We start from the raw sequence: 17,181 nt of genomic DNA on the forward strand, positions 1-17,181 counted from the left end.
AATAGGACATGCTTTATGCTGCATTGTGTAATTAGGGGAATACATTGCTCTATGCTGTATAAATGGGACATGCTTTATGCTGCATTGTGTAATTAGGGGAATACATCACTCAATGCTGTATAAATGGGACATGCCTCATGCTGCATTGTGTAATTAGGGGAATATATCGCTCTATGCTGTATAAATGGGACATGCTTTATGCTGCATTGTGTAATTAGGGGAATATATCGCTCTATGCTGTATAAATGGGACATGCTTTATGCTGCATTGTGTAATTAGGGGAATACATCACTCTATGCTGTATAAATGGGACATGCTTTATGCTGTATAAATAGGACATGCTTTATGCTGCATGGTGTAATTGGGGGAATACATCGCTCTATGCTGTATAAATAGGACATGCTTTATGCTGCATTGTGTAATTAGGGGAATGCATTGCTCTATGCTGTATAAATGGGACATGCGTTGCCGTACGCTCTATGATTGAGCACTCCTTACGTTGTACTGTGTAATAAGGGAAATGCTTCACCCTGTAACATTCTATCAGCCTTTAACAATTAAGAGTATGAAAAGAAATTTTAAGTCTGTTGTTGTTGGTTTAGGTTTAGCGTTGTGAATTGCCTGGTTGTATCATGTTTTGTATGAGATTTTTGGGTTGCAAAGCTCATGTTCCTCCATGCAGATTTACCTGTTCAGTTTAGTATTAAAACAAAAGGGGCTGTAATTGGCAAGACCAATGTTGTATCCTAATTGCTTTCACTTGTATCGAAGGCTGAGAGAGAAAATGTAGCATAGAAAGTAAATAAAATGCTATAGATAATAATGCAGCTGTAGTGGAACATGGTACAGCAGCGCCAAGCACAACGGGGTACAGCAGCGCCAAGCACAGCGGGGTACAGCAGCGCCAAGCACAGCGGGGTACAGCAGCGCCAAGCACAGCGGGGTACAGCAGCGCCAAGCACAGCGGGGTACAGCAGCGCCAAGCACAGCGGGGTACAGCAGCGCCAAGCACAACGGGGTACAGCAGCGCCAAGCACAACGGGATACATGCAGGAAGTTTATCTGTGGGGACTGAATATGAACTGTAGCTTTCCTACTATACGCTACTGGCTGTATCTCGCACTGCATATACTTCTATCCAGCTTCATGTTTTGTGTTTTTAGCACGTTGTCATTAAACACTTGAGATTTGTAATATAAAATGTATAAATGTGTAGTAAAAAAATATATTTTCATTATTTTGTCCCCTTTTCTTGTAATTGATCTCTAAACATGGAATTTCCAATTCCTGTTAGAAAGTGCTTATTGTAGACTTACACTGCTATGTTCTGCACCACTGATAACTGCCTAATGAGCCTTAACAGAAACGGAAATCCAGGTCACAACATGATGATGGTACCCATTGCCTTACAGACACTAAACCTTTACACGTATCTTCATAACTATCATTCTATTCTCAGGCTACTCTTCGTATCGAATACTTAAAGGGACAGTCTACTGCAGTTTTTTCATTGTTTAAAAAGATAATCCCTTTATTACCCACTCCCCAGATTTGCATAACCAGCACGGTTATATTAATACACTTTTTACCTCTCTGATTACCTTGTATCTAAACCTTTGCAGACTGCCCTCTTATCTCAGTGCTATTTACAGACTTGCATTTTAGCTAATCAGTGCTGACTCCTGAATAATTTTACAGGAGCGAGCACAATGTTATCTATATGACCCATATGAACTAGCCTTGTCCAACTGTGAAAAACTGTTGAAATGCACTGAGATAAGAGGCGGCCTTCAAGGGCATAGACATTAGCATACGTGCCTATCTAGTTTTAGCTTTCAACAAAGAATACCAAGTGAACGAAGCAATTTGGAAAGTTGCATGCCCTATCATGAAAGTTTAATTTTGACTAGACTGTCCCTTTTAATAACATTTGTATAATTGTCCTTTTAACCGGCAGCATACAGAGTACTTACCCGCACCGTACCCACCAGTACCTTCGTATGCCCCTGAGAACCCCCCACTGCCGGAACTGGATGATGACTATGACATGGAGGTGTCCAGCCGGGAGGAGTCGGAGTATGAGAGTGGTGAAGAGGAAGACAAAGAGAGGTGGGCGTTACCTACTCAGCGAATGTGCACTCTGGGCGCTGTTTCCTCCTGTGTATCTACAGCTTGTTCTAGAAGAATTATCTCAGTGTTTGTGTTTTTTTTCTTTTGTTTATAGAGTGGCTCGTCTGAAGGAACTAGCAGATATGCTTCCCAAAAGGCCAAAGCAAGCCAAGCAGCGCCCCCCACGGAAGAAGATGAGAGTAAAAGACCTCATTGCTCCTGCAGCGCCCCATAGGTATGTGTAGCTGTCTGTGCCTCTCATAGGCATCTGGTGGCATCTCACAAGCACGTGTTTTCCTGGCGGTGCCCCTCATGGACATATGAATCTGGTGGCACCTCACAAGCATGCGTTTTGTCTGGTGGTGCCTCTCATGGGCATGTGCATCTGGCGGCACCTCACAAGCACGCGTTGCATCTGGCGGCACCTCACAAGCACGCGTTTTGTCTGGTGGTGCCTCTCATGGGCATGTGCATTTGGCGGCACCTCACATGCACGCGTTTTGTCTGGCGGTGCCTCTCATGGGCATGTGCATTTGGCGGCACCTCACATGCACGCGTTTTGTCTGGTGGTACCTCTCATGGGCATGTGCATCTGGCGGCACCTCACAAGCACGTGTTTTGTCTGGCGGTGCCTCTCATGGGCATGTGCATTTGGCGGCACCTCACATGCACGCGTTTTGCCTGGCGGTGTCTCTCATGGGCATGTGCATCTGGCGGCACCTCACAAGCATGCGTTTTGCCTGGCGGTGCCTCTCATGGACATGTGCATCTGGCGGCACCTCACAAGCATGCGTTTTGCCTGGCGGTGCCTCTCATGGACATGTTCATCTGGCGCCACCTCACAAGCACGCGTTTTGCCTGGCGGTGCCTCTCATGGACATGTGCATCTGGCGCCACCTCACAAGCACGCGTTTTGCCTGGCGGTGCCTCTCATGGACATGTGCATCTGGCGCCACCTCACAAGCACGCGTTTTGCCTGGCGGTGCCTCTCATGGGCATGTGCATCTGGCGGCACCTCACAAGCACGCGTTTTGCCTGGCGGTGCCTCTCATGGACATGTGCATCGGGCGCCACCTCACAAGCACGCGTTTTGCCTGGCGGTGCCTCTCATGGACATGTGCATCTGGCGCCACCTCACAAGCACGCGTTTTGCCTGGCGGTGCCTCTCATGGGTATGTGCATCTGGCGGCACCTCACAAGCACGCGTTTTGCCTGGTGGTGCCTCTCATGGACATGTGCATCTGGCGGCACCTCACAAGCACGCGTTTTGCCTGGTGGTGCCTCTCATGGACATGTGCATCTGGCGGCACCTCACAAGCACGCGTTTTGCCTGGTGGTGCCTCTCATGGACATGTGCATCTGGCGGCACCTCACAAGCACGCGTTTTGCCTGGCGGTGCCTCATGGGCATGTGCATCTGGCGGCCTCTCACAAGCACGCGTTTTGACTGGCGGTGCCTCTCATGGGCATGTGTCGCTGGCACCTGAAAAATCTTAAAATGTGACATTCCTAATCTGCGCCGCTTTAACACGTGAGATTTCTGCATGATAATGAATTTTGTGTCTTTGTCTTCATTGTTTTGAAACTTTAAAGTCACCCGCACTGCCTCTATTACAGCATTACCCACAAACCTCTGCTGGCCTCTGAGGTCTTTGAACAGCCCCTTAATGTTGGTCCTAAGAAACTGGAGCTTCATATTCCTGCAGACATCTCAGCTGTGCCTGACCGTAAGTAGCGCTACTAGTTACAGGAAACATCTGCTAACTCCCCTCACTCAGCGTCACAATATCTAGTGGTGCCTGACAGTAAGTAGCGCTACTAGTTACAGGAAACATCTGCTAACTCCCCTCACTCAGCGTCACAATATCTAGTGGTGCCTGACAGTAAGTAGCGCTACTAGTTACAGGAAACATCTAACTCCCCTCACTCAGCGTCACAATATCTAGTGGTGCCTGACAGTAAGTAGCGCTACTAGTTACAGGAAACATCTGCTAACTCCCCTCACTCAGCGTCACAATATCTAGTGGTGCCTGACAGTAAGTAGCGCTACTAGTTACAGGAAACATCTAACTCCCCTCACTCAGCGTCACAATATCTAGTGGTGCCTGACAGTAAGTAGCGCTACTAGTTACAGGAAACATCTGCTAACTCCCCTCACTCAGCGTCACAATATCTAGTGGTACCTGACCGTAAGTAGCGCTACTAGTTACAGGAAACATCTGCTAACTGCCCTCACTCAGCGTCACAATATCTAGTGGTGCCTGACAGTAAGTAGCGCTACTAGTTACAGGAAACATCTGCTAACTCCCCTCACTCAGCGTCACAATATCTAGTGGTGCCTGACAGTAAGTAGCGCTACTAGTTACAGGAAACATCTGCTAACTCCCCTCACTCAGCGTCACAATATCTAGTGGTGCCTGACAGTAAGTAGCGCTACTAGTTACAGGAAACATCTAACTCCCCTCACTCAGCGTCACAATATCTAGTGGTGCCTGACAGTAAGTAGCGCTACTAGTTACAGGAAACATCTGCTAACTCCCCTCACTCAGCGTCACAATATCTAGTGGTGCCTGACAGTAAGTAGCGCTACTAGTTACAGGAAACATCTGCTAACTCCCCTCACTCAGCGTCACAATATCTAGTGGTACCTGACAGTAAGTAGCGCTACTAGTTACAGGAAACATCTGCTAACTCCCCTTACTCAGCGTCACAATATCTAGTGGTGCCTGACAGTAAGTAGCGCTACTAGTTACAGGAAACATCTGCTAACTCCCCTCACTCAGCGTCACAATATCTAGTGGTGCCTGACAGTAAGTAGCGCTACTAGTTACAGGAAACATCTGCTAACTCCCCTCACTCAGCGTCACAATATCTAGTGGTGCCTGACAGTAAGTAGCGCTACTAGTTACAGGAAACATCTGCTAACTCCCCTCACTCAGCGTCACAATATCTAGTGGTGCCTGACAGTAAGTAGCGCTACTAGTTACAGGAAACATCTGCTAACTCCCCTCACTCAGCGTCACAATATCTAGTGGTGCCTGACAGTAAGTAGCGCTACTAGTTACAGGAAACATCAAACTCCCCTCACTCAGCGTCACAATATCTAGTGGTGCCTGACAGTAAGTAGCGCTACTAGTTACAGGAAACATCTGCTAACTCCCCTCACTCAGCGTCACAATATCTTGTGGTGCCTGACAGTAAGTAGCGCTACTAGTTACAGGAAACATCTGCTAACTCCCCTCACTCAGCGTCACAATATCTAGTGGTGTCTGACAGTAAGTAGCGCTACTAGTTACAGGAAACATCTGCTAACTCCCCTCACTCAGCGTCACAATATCTAGTGGTGCCTGACAGTAAGTAGCGCTACTAGTTACAGGAAACATCTGCTAACTCCCCTCACTCAGCGTCACAATATCTAGTGGTGTCCTGCATTAGGCAGTGCCTGACAGTAAGTAGCGCTACTAGTTACAGGAAACATCTGCTAACTCCCCTCACTCAGCGTCACAATATCTAGTGGTGCCTGACAGTAAGTAGCGCTACTAGTTACAGGAAACATCTGCTAACTCCCCTCACTCAGCGTCACAATATCTAGTGGTGCCTGACAGTAAGTAGCGCTACTAGTTACAGGAAACATCTGCTAACTCCCCTCACTCAGCGTCACAATATCTAGTGGTGTCCTGCATTAGGCAGTGCCTGACAGTAAGTAGCGCTACTAGTTACAGGAAACATCCGCTAACTCCCCTCACTCAGCGTCACAATATCTAGTGGTGTCCTGCATTAGGCGGTGGGCATATAACATGAGATCTGTCATTGTACAAATGTTTTATTTGCATATTCTGTAGTACATTGCTGTGGCTCTTATTAATAAAATAATCATCCAATGTCCTCCATAGTGCATGCAGGAAGAGGTAACGTCCCTCCACATGAGATCTCACACCCTAGAGGACAGGCTGGTGTTAGGCCAGGTGCTTCACAGTGGAGCTGTGCCAGGCATTTTCTGTAGTAGTTTATACATAAAGAGATTCTTTACAAGTATTTTTATGGTGGGGCTAAGGCTCTAAAAGTTGGAAATAATTCTGAGGCTTTTTTTGAGGAGGTCTGTTGGATACTCATGGTAAGCAATATCGGGATGGGGGTTGAGATGGTGGTGTGTATGAGGCCAATGCATCCTCCTACTCTGTGGCACTTGGCCCCTGGCATTGTGTGTGAATGTTTCTCAGAGAAGAGCTTTCCTGACTTGCTAACAACCAATTTATATTATTTATTATTAGAGTCAGAAAATGAAGTGGAAGATGTAGAAGATGCATCTGGCTTTGGAAAGATTTTCCCCTCTAATGTTCCTAAAGCTCAGGAGAGTGAGGAGGAGGATGAAGATGAGATGCCACTGGAATTTATATCACGGAGGGAGCTGGAAAAAGGACGAATTTCTAAAGAAGGTAAGTTTTATAGAGCATGCTGGGCAATTAGTGTTGTGTCCTGGGCAGTTGTCCGTTTCTGCACTTTACATAGGCAGAGAAAAAAAATACTGCTGAAGTATCACCAGCAGCATAATGTTACAGCCATTTGCTGCCAATTAGTGCGTAACGCACCCAGCGCGGCCTCACATGACGCTGTACTTGTTCATTGGTGTTAGCGCTGCGAAATTTGTTGGCTCTCTACAAATAACCGATAATAATGCAGACACGTGCCGTAGAGTCACATGAGAATGGTAGGTGTGTGTGTGTGTGTGTGTTTCAACGGGGAGAGTTGGGGAGGTTTGTGATTTACCCCCAATATTACGTCACTGTCATGGGCACATAGTTCCACCAGTGATATGCACCCTTCTGCTGTTACACCGCCAGTGATATGCACCCTTCTGCTGTAACACCGCCAGTGATATGCACCCTTCTGCTGTAACACCGCCAGTGATATGCACCCTTCTGCTGTTACGCCGCCAGTGATATGCAGCCATCTGCTGTTACACCGCCAGTGATATGCACCCTTCTGCTGTTACACCGCCAGTGATATGCAGCCTTCTGCTGTAACACCGCCAGTGATATGCACCCTTCTGCTGTTACACCGCCATTGATATGCACCCTTCTGCTGTTACACCGCCAGTGATATGCAGCCTTCTGCTGTTACACCGCCATTGATATGCACCCTTCTGCTGTTACACCGCCAGTGATATGCAGCCTTCTGCTGTTACACCGCCAGTGATATGCAGCCTTCTGCTGTAACACCGCCAGTGATATGCAGCCTTCTGCTGTAACACCGCCAGTGATATGCACCCTTCTGCTGTAACACCGCCAGTGATATGCAGCCTTCTGCTGTAACACCGCCAGTGATATGCAGCCTTCTGCTGTTACACCGCCAGTGATATGCAGCCTTCTGCTGTTACACCGCCAGTGATATGCAGCCTTCTGCTGTTACACCGCCAGTGATATGCAGCCTTCTGCTGTTACACCGCCAGTGATATGCAGCCTTCTGCTGTTACACCGCCAGTGATATGCAGCCTTCTGCTGTTACACCGCCAGTGATATGCAGGGTTAGAATTGTTAAAACTAAAAGAAAATAATTTACAGGAAGGAGAAAAAAAAACAAAAACAAACTAAAGACAGCTGTTTCAAAACTAACTGAAATAATTGCCCCCAAAAATATCAGATTTTATTGTAATCAGCCTTTAATCCGTCTAATAAGCTATCCGACCTGTACGTGGCGCAGTAGCAAGTAAGGTTAGTGATAGTGCTGCTATATCATGGTGATGTTATGGCTGGTAGACGCCAGAGCCCAGTGTGCAACTAATTTGAATTCATCTTAGATGCAGGATAGAGTCAGTGCTCTGGTCAAAGCGCACACTCTGTGCCAGAGAGGTAAACGGGCAAATCCCTCAAACATTAAACTACATTTATGAAGCTCTCATAGTCAGGGATTCAAATTATTCATGGCTCAAGATGAGGAAAGAAACGGTACAATAATAACCTCACTTAAAGTTGGGAAAAAAAATTATATTGAACAACTAATGAAATAAAAGCAATTTTGAAAAACCCCAAATTATTCTAAGCCTGCTTATGATGTGATGCCCACCTGCTTTTTTTTTTTTTCTTTTTTATTATAGAGATGAGAAAACTTTCTATATTCAAAAACTATGACGCCGGAGAACCCAACTGCCGACTGTACGTGAAAAACCTCTCAAAACAAGTGGATGAGAAGGTGAGTGCGCCAAGCTACGCACAGTGCGTTTGTGTGTTTGCGAACAGCGCCGCTCATTAGTAACAATCTCTTTTAACAGGAACTGAAGTTTATCTTTGGGAGGTTCATCAACTTTTCGTCTGAAACTGAAAAAAATATGTAAGTTCTGTCCGGTAGTAAATTTGTTTTTAGGTTATTTGTACACTGCATAAAACTCTCATTACAGGTACATATTCCCAAATCCGAAATGCCAAAATCTAAAATTATTCTAAAATCCAAACTTTTTCACTAATATTTTCTTCTACAAGATACGACGAGTCCACGGATTTCATCCTTGTGGGATTTATCCTCCTGCTACCAAGAAGTGGCTAAGAGCACTACAGCAGAGCTGTGTATATATAGCTCCTCCCTCCTCTCCACCCCCAGTCATTCTCTTTGCCTGTGTTTGTACTTGGAAGAGGTAAAGTGAGGTGTTTAGTTTTAGTTTCTTCCATCAAGAAGTTTTTTATTTTAAATGGTACCGGTGAGTACTATTTTCCTCAGGGGGATATAGAAGAAGTTTTCTACCCTGAGGTTAATGATCTTAGCAGATGTAACTAACAGAGCTTCTGAAGGTAGTACAAGAGAAATCTTCAGTGTGGAGAACGTTTTCATGCTACAAGCAGCATTGAGGTATGTTCAGTCCTTTACTTCTGAGGAGAACTGTCTGACATGTTTTTCCCTGCAAGGGAAGGGGTAAGCAGTAGATCTGTTGAAACAGAGGGTATTACTGAAAACCTGTATGTATTATTTATTAACATGATACTGGACTTTATGCATATTGCAGCATATATCAGAGACACTGGGAGAGGCAGCTTAACGGTTTTGTTTTTATTATTGATAACAAACATTTCTATAGCTGTTTTTATGAGGTTTATGTTTGGGGACCACATGGCTTTTGGCTAAACCGCTTCCCATGCAGTTGTACAGGCTGAGGTAAATGTCGTCCATGATGGGCGGGGCCTATTTTCGCACGTTCAGACGCGCAGTTACTCTGGCTGTGAAGGCAGCAGGCATTTGCTCCGGAAGGGTCTACACTGATGTCCTGTTAACCGGATCGTTAGCAAGTCCTTTTGCAGTTCCCTGGGGGCAGGTAGGTGCCACAGCAGAGCTGTGGCGAGGTGCAGGGGTCGTTTTTTTAAATCAAATTAATTTTTGCTATAATGAACGTTTAGAGGTTAATTTTGCCCTTTTGCCTCGGGTCCAATAATTTCTGGCACTATTGTATATGTGTAGCTAATTAGCATTATTTAACGTTTTTTAGGCAGTTTGGAAAAATTGTGCGCTTTTTTATTTCTTAAAGGCGCAGTACACTTTTTTCTAAAAATTGTTTAATTCAACAAATAAAGTGTTTAACAACTACTGTGGTTATTACTAGTCTGTTCAACATGTCTGACATTGAGGAAACTCATTGCTCTATCTGTTTTGGAAGCCATTGTGGAACCCCCTCTTACATTGTGTGCCTCTTGTACTGAAAGGTCCTTACATTGTAAAAAGCATATTTTAGGTGAAGAAAGTTTGCCTACGGATGATTGTCAGTCTGAAAAGAATCAGGATATGCCATCCAATTCTCCCCAAGTGTCACAACCTTTAACGCCCACACAAGTGACACCAAGTACCTCTAGTGCGTCTAATTCTTTTACTCTGCAGGAGATGGCTGCAGTTATGTCAACTACCCTTGCAGAGGTATTATCTAAATTACCAGTGTTGCAGGGTAAACGCAGTAGGTCAGGTATTAATGTGAATACTGAATCCTCTGATGCTTTATTAGCTATTTCTGATGTACCCTCACAGTGCTCTGAGTTGGGGGTCAGGGAATTGCTGTCTGAGGGAGAACTTTCAGACTCAGGAAAGATTTTATCTCAGACAGATTCAGACGTCATGTCCTTTAAATTTAAGCTTGAACACCTCCGCATGTTACTTTGAGAGGTTTTAGCGAGACTGGATGATTGTGATACTATTGTAATACCACTAGAGAAATTGTGTAAGATGGACAAATATCTAGAGGTGCCTACTTACACTGTTGTTTTTCCAGTTCCTAAAAGAATTTCGGAAATTGTAAAAAAGGAATGGGATAGACCAGGTATACCGTTCTCTCCCCCTCCTTAATTTTAAGAAAATGTTTCCCATATCAGACACCATTCGGGATTCTTGGCAAACGGTCCCTAAGGTGGAGGGAGCTATTTCTACCCTGGCTAAGCGTACAACTATACCTATTGAGGACAGTTGTGCTTTCAAAGACCCTATGGATAAAAAGTTAGAGGGTCTTCTAAAGAAATTATTTATTAATCTGTTTTCTTTTACAACCTACTGCTTTCATTGTTCCAGTTACTACTGCAGCAGCTTTTTGGTTTGATGCTCTAGAAGAGTCTCTGAAGGTTGAGGATGACATTTTGGATAGAATTAAGGCTCTCAAGCTAGCTAATTCTTTTATTACTGATGCCACTTTTCAAATTGCTAAACTAGCGGTGAAAATGCAGGATTTGCCATTTTAGGGCGTTATGGCTCAAATCTTGGTCTGCTGATGTGTCCTCAAAATCTAAGCTTTTAGCTATTCTTTTTAAAGGTAAGACCCTATTCGGGCCTGAATCGAAGGAAATAATTTCTGACATTACTGCAGGTAAAGGCCATGCCCTACCTCAGGATAAATCTGTTAAGATGAGGGGTAAACAAAATAATTTTCGTTCTTTTGGAAACTTTAAAGGTGGACCCTCTGCTTCCTCTTCCTCCACAAAGCAGGAAGGGAACTTTGCTCAATCCAAGTCAGTCTGGAGACCCAACCAGGCTTGGAATAAAGGTAAACAATCCAAGAAGCCCGCTGCTGCTACAAAGACAGCGTGAAGGGGCGGCCCCCAATCCGGGACCGGGTCTAGTAGGGGGCAGACTTACTTTCTTTGCCCAGGCTTGGGCAGGAGACGTTCAGGATCCTTGGGCACTGGAAATCGTGACCCACGGGTATCAACTGGAATTCAAGGATTTTCTCCCAAGAGGGAGATTTAATCTTTCACGATTATCTGTAGATCAGATAAAGAGAGGCGTTCTTACACTGTGTAAAAGACCTCTCTACCATGGGAGTAATTTGTCCCGTTTCTAAAACTGGAACAGAGGCAGGGGTTTTACTCAAATCTTTTCGTGGTTCCCAAAAAAGAGGGAACTTTCAGACCCATTTTAGATTTCAAATGTCTAAATTAGTTTCTCAGAGTTCCATCATTCAAGATGGAGACTATACGAACAATCTTACCAATGATCCAGGAGGGTCAATATATGAACAGCTGGCTGTTGTGGCCTAGTGGTTAACAAGCCCGGTTTGAAAACTCATGGTTTCTACCGTGGACTTGAAGGATGCATACCTTCATATCCCTATTCACAAGGTTCATCATCAGTTCCTAAGGTTTGCCTTCCTGGATAAACATTATCAGTTCGTGGCTCTTCCCTTCGGGTTGGCCACAGCACCCAGAATCTTCACAAAGGTTCTAGGGTCTCTTCTAGCAGTTCTCAGACCGCGGGGCATAGCAGTGGCGCCTTATCTGGACGATATTCTGATTCAGGCGTCAACTTATTTGACACATTCTCACACGGACATAGTGTTGTCTTTCCTGAGAACTCACGGTTGGAAGGTGAACATAGAAAAGAGTTCACTAGTTCCACGGACAAGGGTTCCCTTCTTGGGGACTCTGATAGACTCGGTAGCCATGAAAATATTTTTGACGGAGGTCAGAAAAACAAAGATTCTAAATACTTGACGAGCACTTCAGTCCATTCCTCGGCCATCAGTGGCTCATTGTATGGAGGTCATTGGTTTAATGGTAGCGGCAATGGACATCATTCCGTTTGCCCGCTTTCATCTCAGACCACTGCAGCTGTGCATGCTCGGACAGTGGAATGGGGATTATGCGAATTTATCTCCTCGGATAAATCTGGATCAAGAGACCAGAGACTCTCTTCTTTGGTGGTTGTCGCCGGATCATCTGTCCCAGGGGACATGTTTCCGCAGACCCTCGTGGGTGATAGTGACAACGGACCCCGGTCTTCTGGGGTGCAGTCTGGAATTCCCTGAAGGCTCAGGGTGTTTGGACTCAGGTGGAGTCTCTACTTCCAATCAATATTCTGAAACTGAGAGCAATATTTAATGCGCTTCAGGCATGGCCTCAGTTGGCTTCGGCCAAATTCATCAGATTCCAGTCGGACAACATCACGACTGTGGCATATATCAATCATCATGGGGGAACAAGGAGTTCCTTAGCGATGATAGAAGTATCCAAGATAATCCGATGGGCGGAGGCCCACTCTTGTTATCTGTCGGCAATTTACATCCCAGGAGTAGAAAACTGGGAAGCGGATTTTCTAAGTTGTCAGACTTTTCATCCGGGGGAGTGGGAACTCCATCCGGAGGTGTTTGCCTCATTGGTTCGCCAATGTGGCAGACCGGAACTGGATCTGATGGCATCTCGTCAGAATGCCAAGCTTCCACGTTACGGATCCAGGTCAAGGGATCCCCAGGCCGAACTGATAGATGCCTTGGTCGTTCAGCCTAGCTTATGTGTTTCCACCATTTCCTCTCCTTCCACGTGTGATTGCTCGAATCAAACAGGAGAGAGCTTCAATAATCCTGATAGCGCCTGCGTGGCCACGCAGGACTTGGTATGTGGATCTAGTGGACATGTCGTCTCTGCCACCGTGGAAACTTCCTTTGAGACAGGACCTTCTCATTCAACCTTTCCAACATCCAAATCTAAGTTCTCTGCAGCTGACTGGAGATTGAACGCTTGATTCTATCTAAGCGAGGATTCTCTGATTCGGTCATCTATACTTTGATACAGGCTCGAAAGCCTGTCACTAGAAAAATCTATCGTAAGATATGGCGTAAATATTTTTATTGGTGTGAATCCAAGGGTTACTCATGGAGTAAAATTAGGATTCCCAGGATTCTGTCTTTTCTCCAAGAAGGATTAGAGAAAGGGTTATCAGCAAGTTCCTTAAAGGGACAAATTTCTGCTTTGTCAATTTAGCTTCACAAACGTTTGGCAGATGTTCAGTCTTTTTGTCAGGCTCTAACTAGAATTAAGCTTTTATTTAGACCAATTGCTCCTCCCTGGATTTTGAATTTAGTTCTTCGAGTTCTTCAAGGGGTTCCGTTTGAACCTATGCATTCCATAGATATTAAATTGTTATCTTGGAAAGTTTTGTTTTTAGTTGCTGTTTCTTCTGCTCGAAGAGTTTCTGAGCTTTCAGCGTTACAATGTGATTCTCCTTATCTTATATTTCATTCTGATAAGGTGGTTTTACGTACCAAACCTGGATTTCTTCCTAAGGTTGTTTCTAATAAGAATATTAATCAGGAAATTGTTGTTCCTTCTTTGTGTCCTAATCCTCCTCCTAAGAAGGAGCGTCTGTTTCATAACCTGGATGTAGTCCGTGCCTTGAAGTTTTACTTACAGGCGACTAAGGATTTCCATCAATCATCTTCATTATTCATTGTTTATTCTGGAAAGTGTAGGGGTGAGAAAGCTACGGCTACCTCTTTCTTTTTGGCTGAGGAGTATCATCCGTCTGGCATATGAGACTGCTGCCCAGCAGCCTCCTGAAAGAATTACGGCTCATTCTACTAGGGCTGTGGCTTCCACATGGGCCTTTAAAAACAATACTTCTGTTGAACAGATTTGTAAGGCTGCAACTTGGTCGTCCCTTCATACTTTTTCAAAATTTTACAAATTTGATACTTTTGCTTCTTCTGAGGCTGTTTTTGGGAGAAAGGTTCTTCAAGCAGTGGTGCCTTTCGTTTAGGTCTCTGTCTTGTCCCTCCCGTTTCATCCGTGTCCTGTAGCTTTGGTATTGTATCCCACAAGGATGAAATCCGTGGACTCGTATCTTGTAGAAGAAAAGGAAATTTATGCTTACCTGATAAATTGATTTCTTCAACGATACGACGAGTCCACGGCCCTCCCTGTGATTTTAAAGGGACAGTATACACTCATTTTCATATAACTGCATGTAATAGACACTACTATAAAGAATAAGATGCACAGATACTGATACAAAAATCCAGTATAAAACTGTTTAAAAACTTACTTAGAAGTTCTAACTTTAGCTCTGTTGAAAAGGTGGCTGGAAAGCCCACTGCAAGTGGGAAATAAGACACTCCCCCCCTCCCCCTTCTTTTGCATATGAAAAGACCCTTTACACAAACAGGAGCAAGCTGGAGTAGGTATACGTCAGTATTCACATAAAACTTTGGGGCTTGGTTAGGAGTCTGAAAATCAGAGCAATGTTACTTAAAAATAAGCAAAACTATACATTTTTAAAAAAAAACAACTATGGGCTTTATAAATAGATCATCTACAAAACATTTATGCAAAGAAAAAATGAGTGTATAATGTCCCTTTAAGACAGACTATATTTTTTATTTAACAACTTCAGTCACCTTTGCACCTTTTAGCTTTTCCTTTCTCTTCCTAAAACCTTCGGTCGAATGAGTGGGGGTGGAGGGGAAGGGAGGAGCTATATATACAGCTCTGCTGTGGTGCTCTTTGCCACTTCCTGTTAGCAGGAGGATAATATCCCACAAGTAAGGATGAAATCCATGGACTCGTCGTATCGTAGAAGAAATCAATTTATCAGGTAAGCATAAATTTCCTTTTTTTTTTTTTTTTTTTTTTTTTTACAAATAAAATGATCAAAAATGAATATTTTCTCTTCCTGCAAGTCAGAAAAGTATTGCAAAATAATATAAACCTTCCTTTAGTTACATGTATAAGCTGTGTCATGATATGTAATGATTGTCTAAATGACATACTGTAAGATAATGTGGTTTCCGAAATCCAAACCTTTTCCGATCCCAAGCAGTATGGATTAAGGGTTTTTTCTATCTGTAATACATTTTGAAGCACTGTGGGTGATTTGTTTCTCTAGCTCTTTGGGAAGTAGTTTGTGTGAGTTCTTGGCTATTAATTTGGACCTGAACGTTGGTTATTCAGCTGTTGGGCTGTCAGTGAGAGGAGGCGCCGGTGTCATTGACACTTATGACACTGGTTACTGCCTCTCTCTCACCTGGTGTTTTATCATATGTACAGGTTTGACATTCGGCTTATGAAAGAAGGACGAATGAAAGGACAAGCATTCATTGGGTTTCCCAGCGAGGAGGTGGCAGCACGAGCCTTGAGACATGCGCATGGATATTCTCTTCATGAAAAACCCATGGTCATTGTATCCTTTGTGTGTTTTTGTGCTGTGATCTTTCAGCCACTCAGTTTACTTGCATTGTTATAAGGAGAAGAGCCTGTTCTCTCTCGCACGCCACTCACTCATTCATTTATTTTAGTTCAAATGTGACCCCTTGCATTTATAGCAATGGCTGCAATATTAGAGAGTAGAGTATTGTTGTTGTTGGAAAATTATCTTCAATTAAATCCAGATATATAAAGCTCTAAAGCTGCGTTCTAACTGAATTATGCTCATGGCTATTTAATGTGTGATATATAGTTTTGTACACTGGCTTATGCAGAGAGAGACACCGATGAACCAGATGCATAACAGTCAACCAGGTTTGCTTATAGCACCTAGAGAGAGCATAAAGTATGATTTAAAGGGACAGTCTAATCAAAATTAAACTTTCATGATTCAGATAGGGCATGCAATTTTAAACAACTTTCCGATTTACTTTTATAATCAAATTTGCTTTGTTATTTTGGTATCCTTTGTTGAAAGCTAAACCTAGGAAGGCTCATATGCTAATTTCTAAGACCTTGAAATTGCATTTTGACAGTTTTCACAGCTAGAGGGTGTTAGTTCCTGTGGAGATACCTAGAAGTCAGCTTTTGTGTGTTACTGAGCTTGGTGATGTACTGAATACAGTGCTGGGGTGAGAGTGGGCGCACCTGTACGTGTGTGTTACTGAGCTGTCCCGGCTCTGATGTTAGTGTTATTGTATAGACGTCCTATCTCACCAGTCCTGTTACCCACCTTAATTTACAACCAGCAATTTGCACGCTCTGCTCGCCCTAAGCCCACCCCTGAAAAGCCACAAAAGAAACGATAAATGGTAAGTTGCAAGGAAGAAGACCTAGTAAAACGTACTGGATCAAGGCAGTCTACCGAGAGCAGCTTGAATCAGACTGTGGGATATATTTACTTCAGAGTAATCATTACATAACTAAATGTCTGTGGCAGAGGCTTCATTCTATCAAGTGGTTGCCCCATCTGTGCAGATGTACACTAGAGCATGACATAACCTTGTGTCCTAGATGAGTGTATAATCACAATCAGAGCTTTATCACTTGACCAGGAGCAGTTCTGTACACTAGTGCAGGGTGCAACCTTGTGTTCTAGATCAGTGTATAGTCATGCTCACATCTACAGTCCCAGACCAGGAGCAGTTCTGTACACTAGTGCAGGGTGCAACCTTGTGTTCTAGATCAGTGTATAGTCATGCTCACATCTACAGTCCCAGACCAGGAGTAGCTCTGTACACAAGCGCAGGGTGTAACCTTGTGTTCTAGATCAGTGTATAGTCATGCTCACATCTACAGTCCCAGACCAGGAGCAATTCTGTACACTAGTGCAGGGTGTAACCTTGTGTTCTAGATCAGTGTATAGTCATGCTCACATCTACAGTCCCAGACCAGGAGTAGCTCTACACAGGCGCAGGGTGTAACCTTGTGTTCTAGATCAGTGTATAGTCATGATCACATCTTCAGTCCCAGACCAGGAGTAGCTCTGTACACAAGCGCAGGGTGTAACCTTGGGTCCTAGATCAGTGTATAATCATGCTCACATCTACAGTCCCAGACCAGGAGTAGCTCTGTACACAAGCGCAGGGTGTAACCTTGTGTTCTAGATCAGTGTATAGTCATGATCCCATCTTCAGTCC

General features: G+C 44.2%; 1 protein-coding gene across 2 annotated transcripts in view; it reads left to right on the forward strand.

Annotated features, from left to right (window-relative positions):
- RNPC3 (RNA binding region (RNP1, RRM) containing 3) overlaps nt 1-17,181 on the forward strand; it is a 35,858-nt gene that overhangs the window by 15,311 nt on the left and 3,366 nt on the right. For both annotated transcript variants that reach the window (XM_053693766.1, XM_053693765.1), the window contains exons 7-14: nt 1,958-2,109; nt 2,225-2,344; nt 3,726-3,835; nt 6,380-6,544; nt 8,203-8,297; nt 8,377-8,435; nt 15,386-15,518; nt 16,291-16,353. In XM_053693766.1, coding sequence (XP_053549741.1) covers nt 1,958-2,109; nt 2,225-2,344; nt 3,726-3,835; nt 6,380-6,544; nt 8,203-8,297; nt 8,377-8,435; nt 15,386-15,518; nt 16,291-16,350 — 894 coding nt within the window. In that variant the 3' untranslated portion in view covers nt 16,351-16,353. The remainder of the gene's footprint in view (nt 1-1,957; nt 2,110-2,224; nt 2,345-3,725; nt 3,836-6,379; nt 6,545-8,202; nt 8,298-8,376; nt 8,436-15,385; nt 15,519-16,290; nt 16,354-17,181) is intronic.

The sequence above is a fragment of the Bombina bombina genome, chromosome 10 (assembly GCF_027579735.1).
Source record: "Bombina bombina isolate aBomBom1 chromosome 10, aBomBom1.pri, whole genome shotgun sequence".
Classification (NCBI taxonomy): domain Eukaryota; kingdom Metazoa; phylum Chordata; class Amphibia; order Anura; family Bombinatoridae; genus Bombina; species Bombina bombina.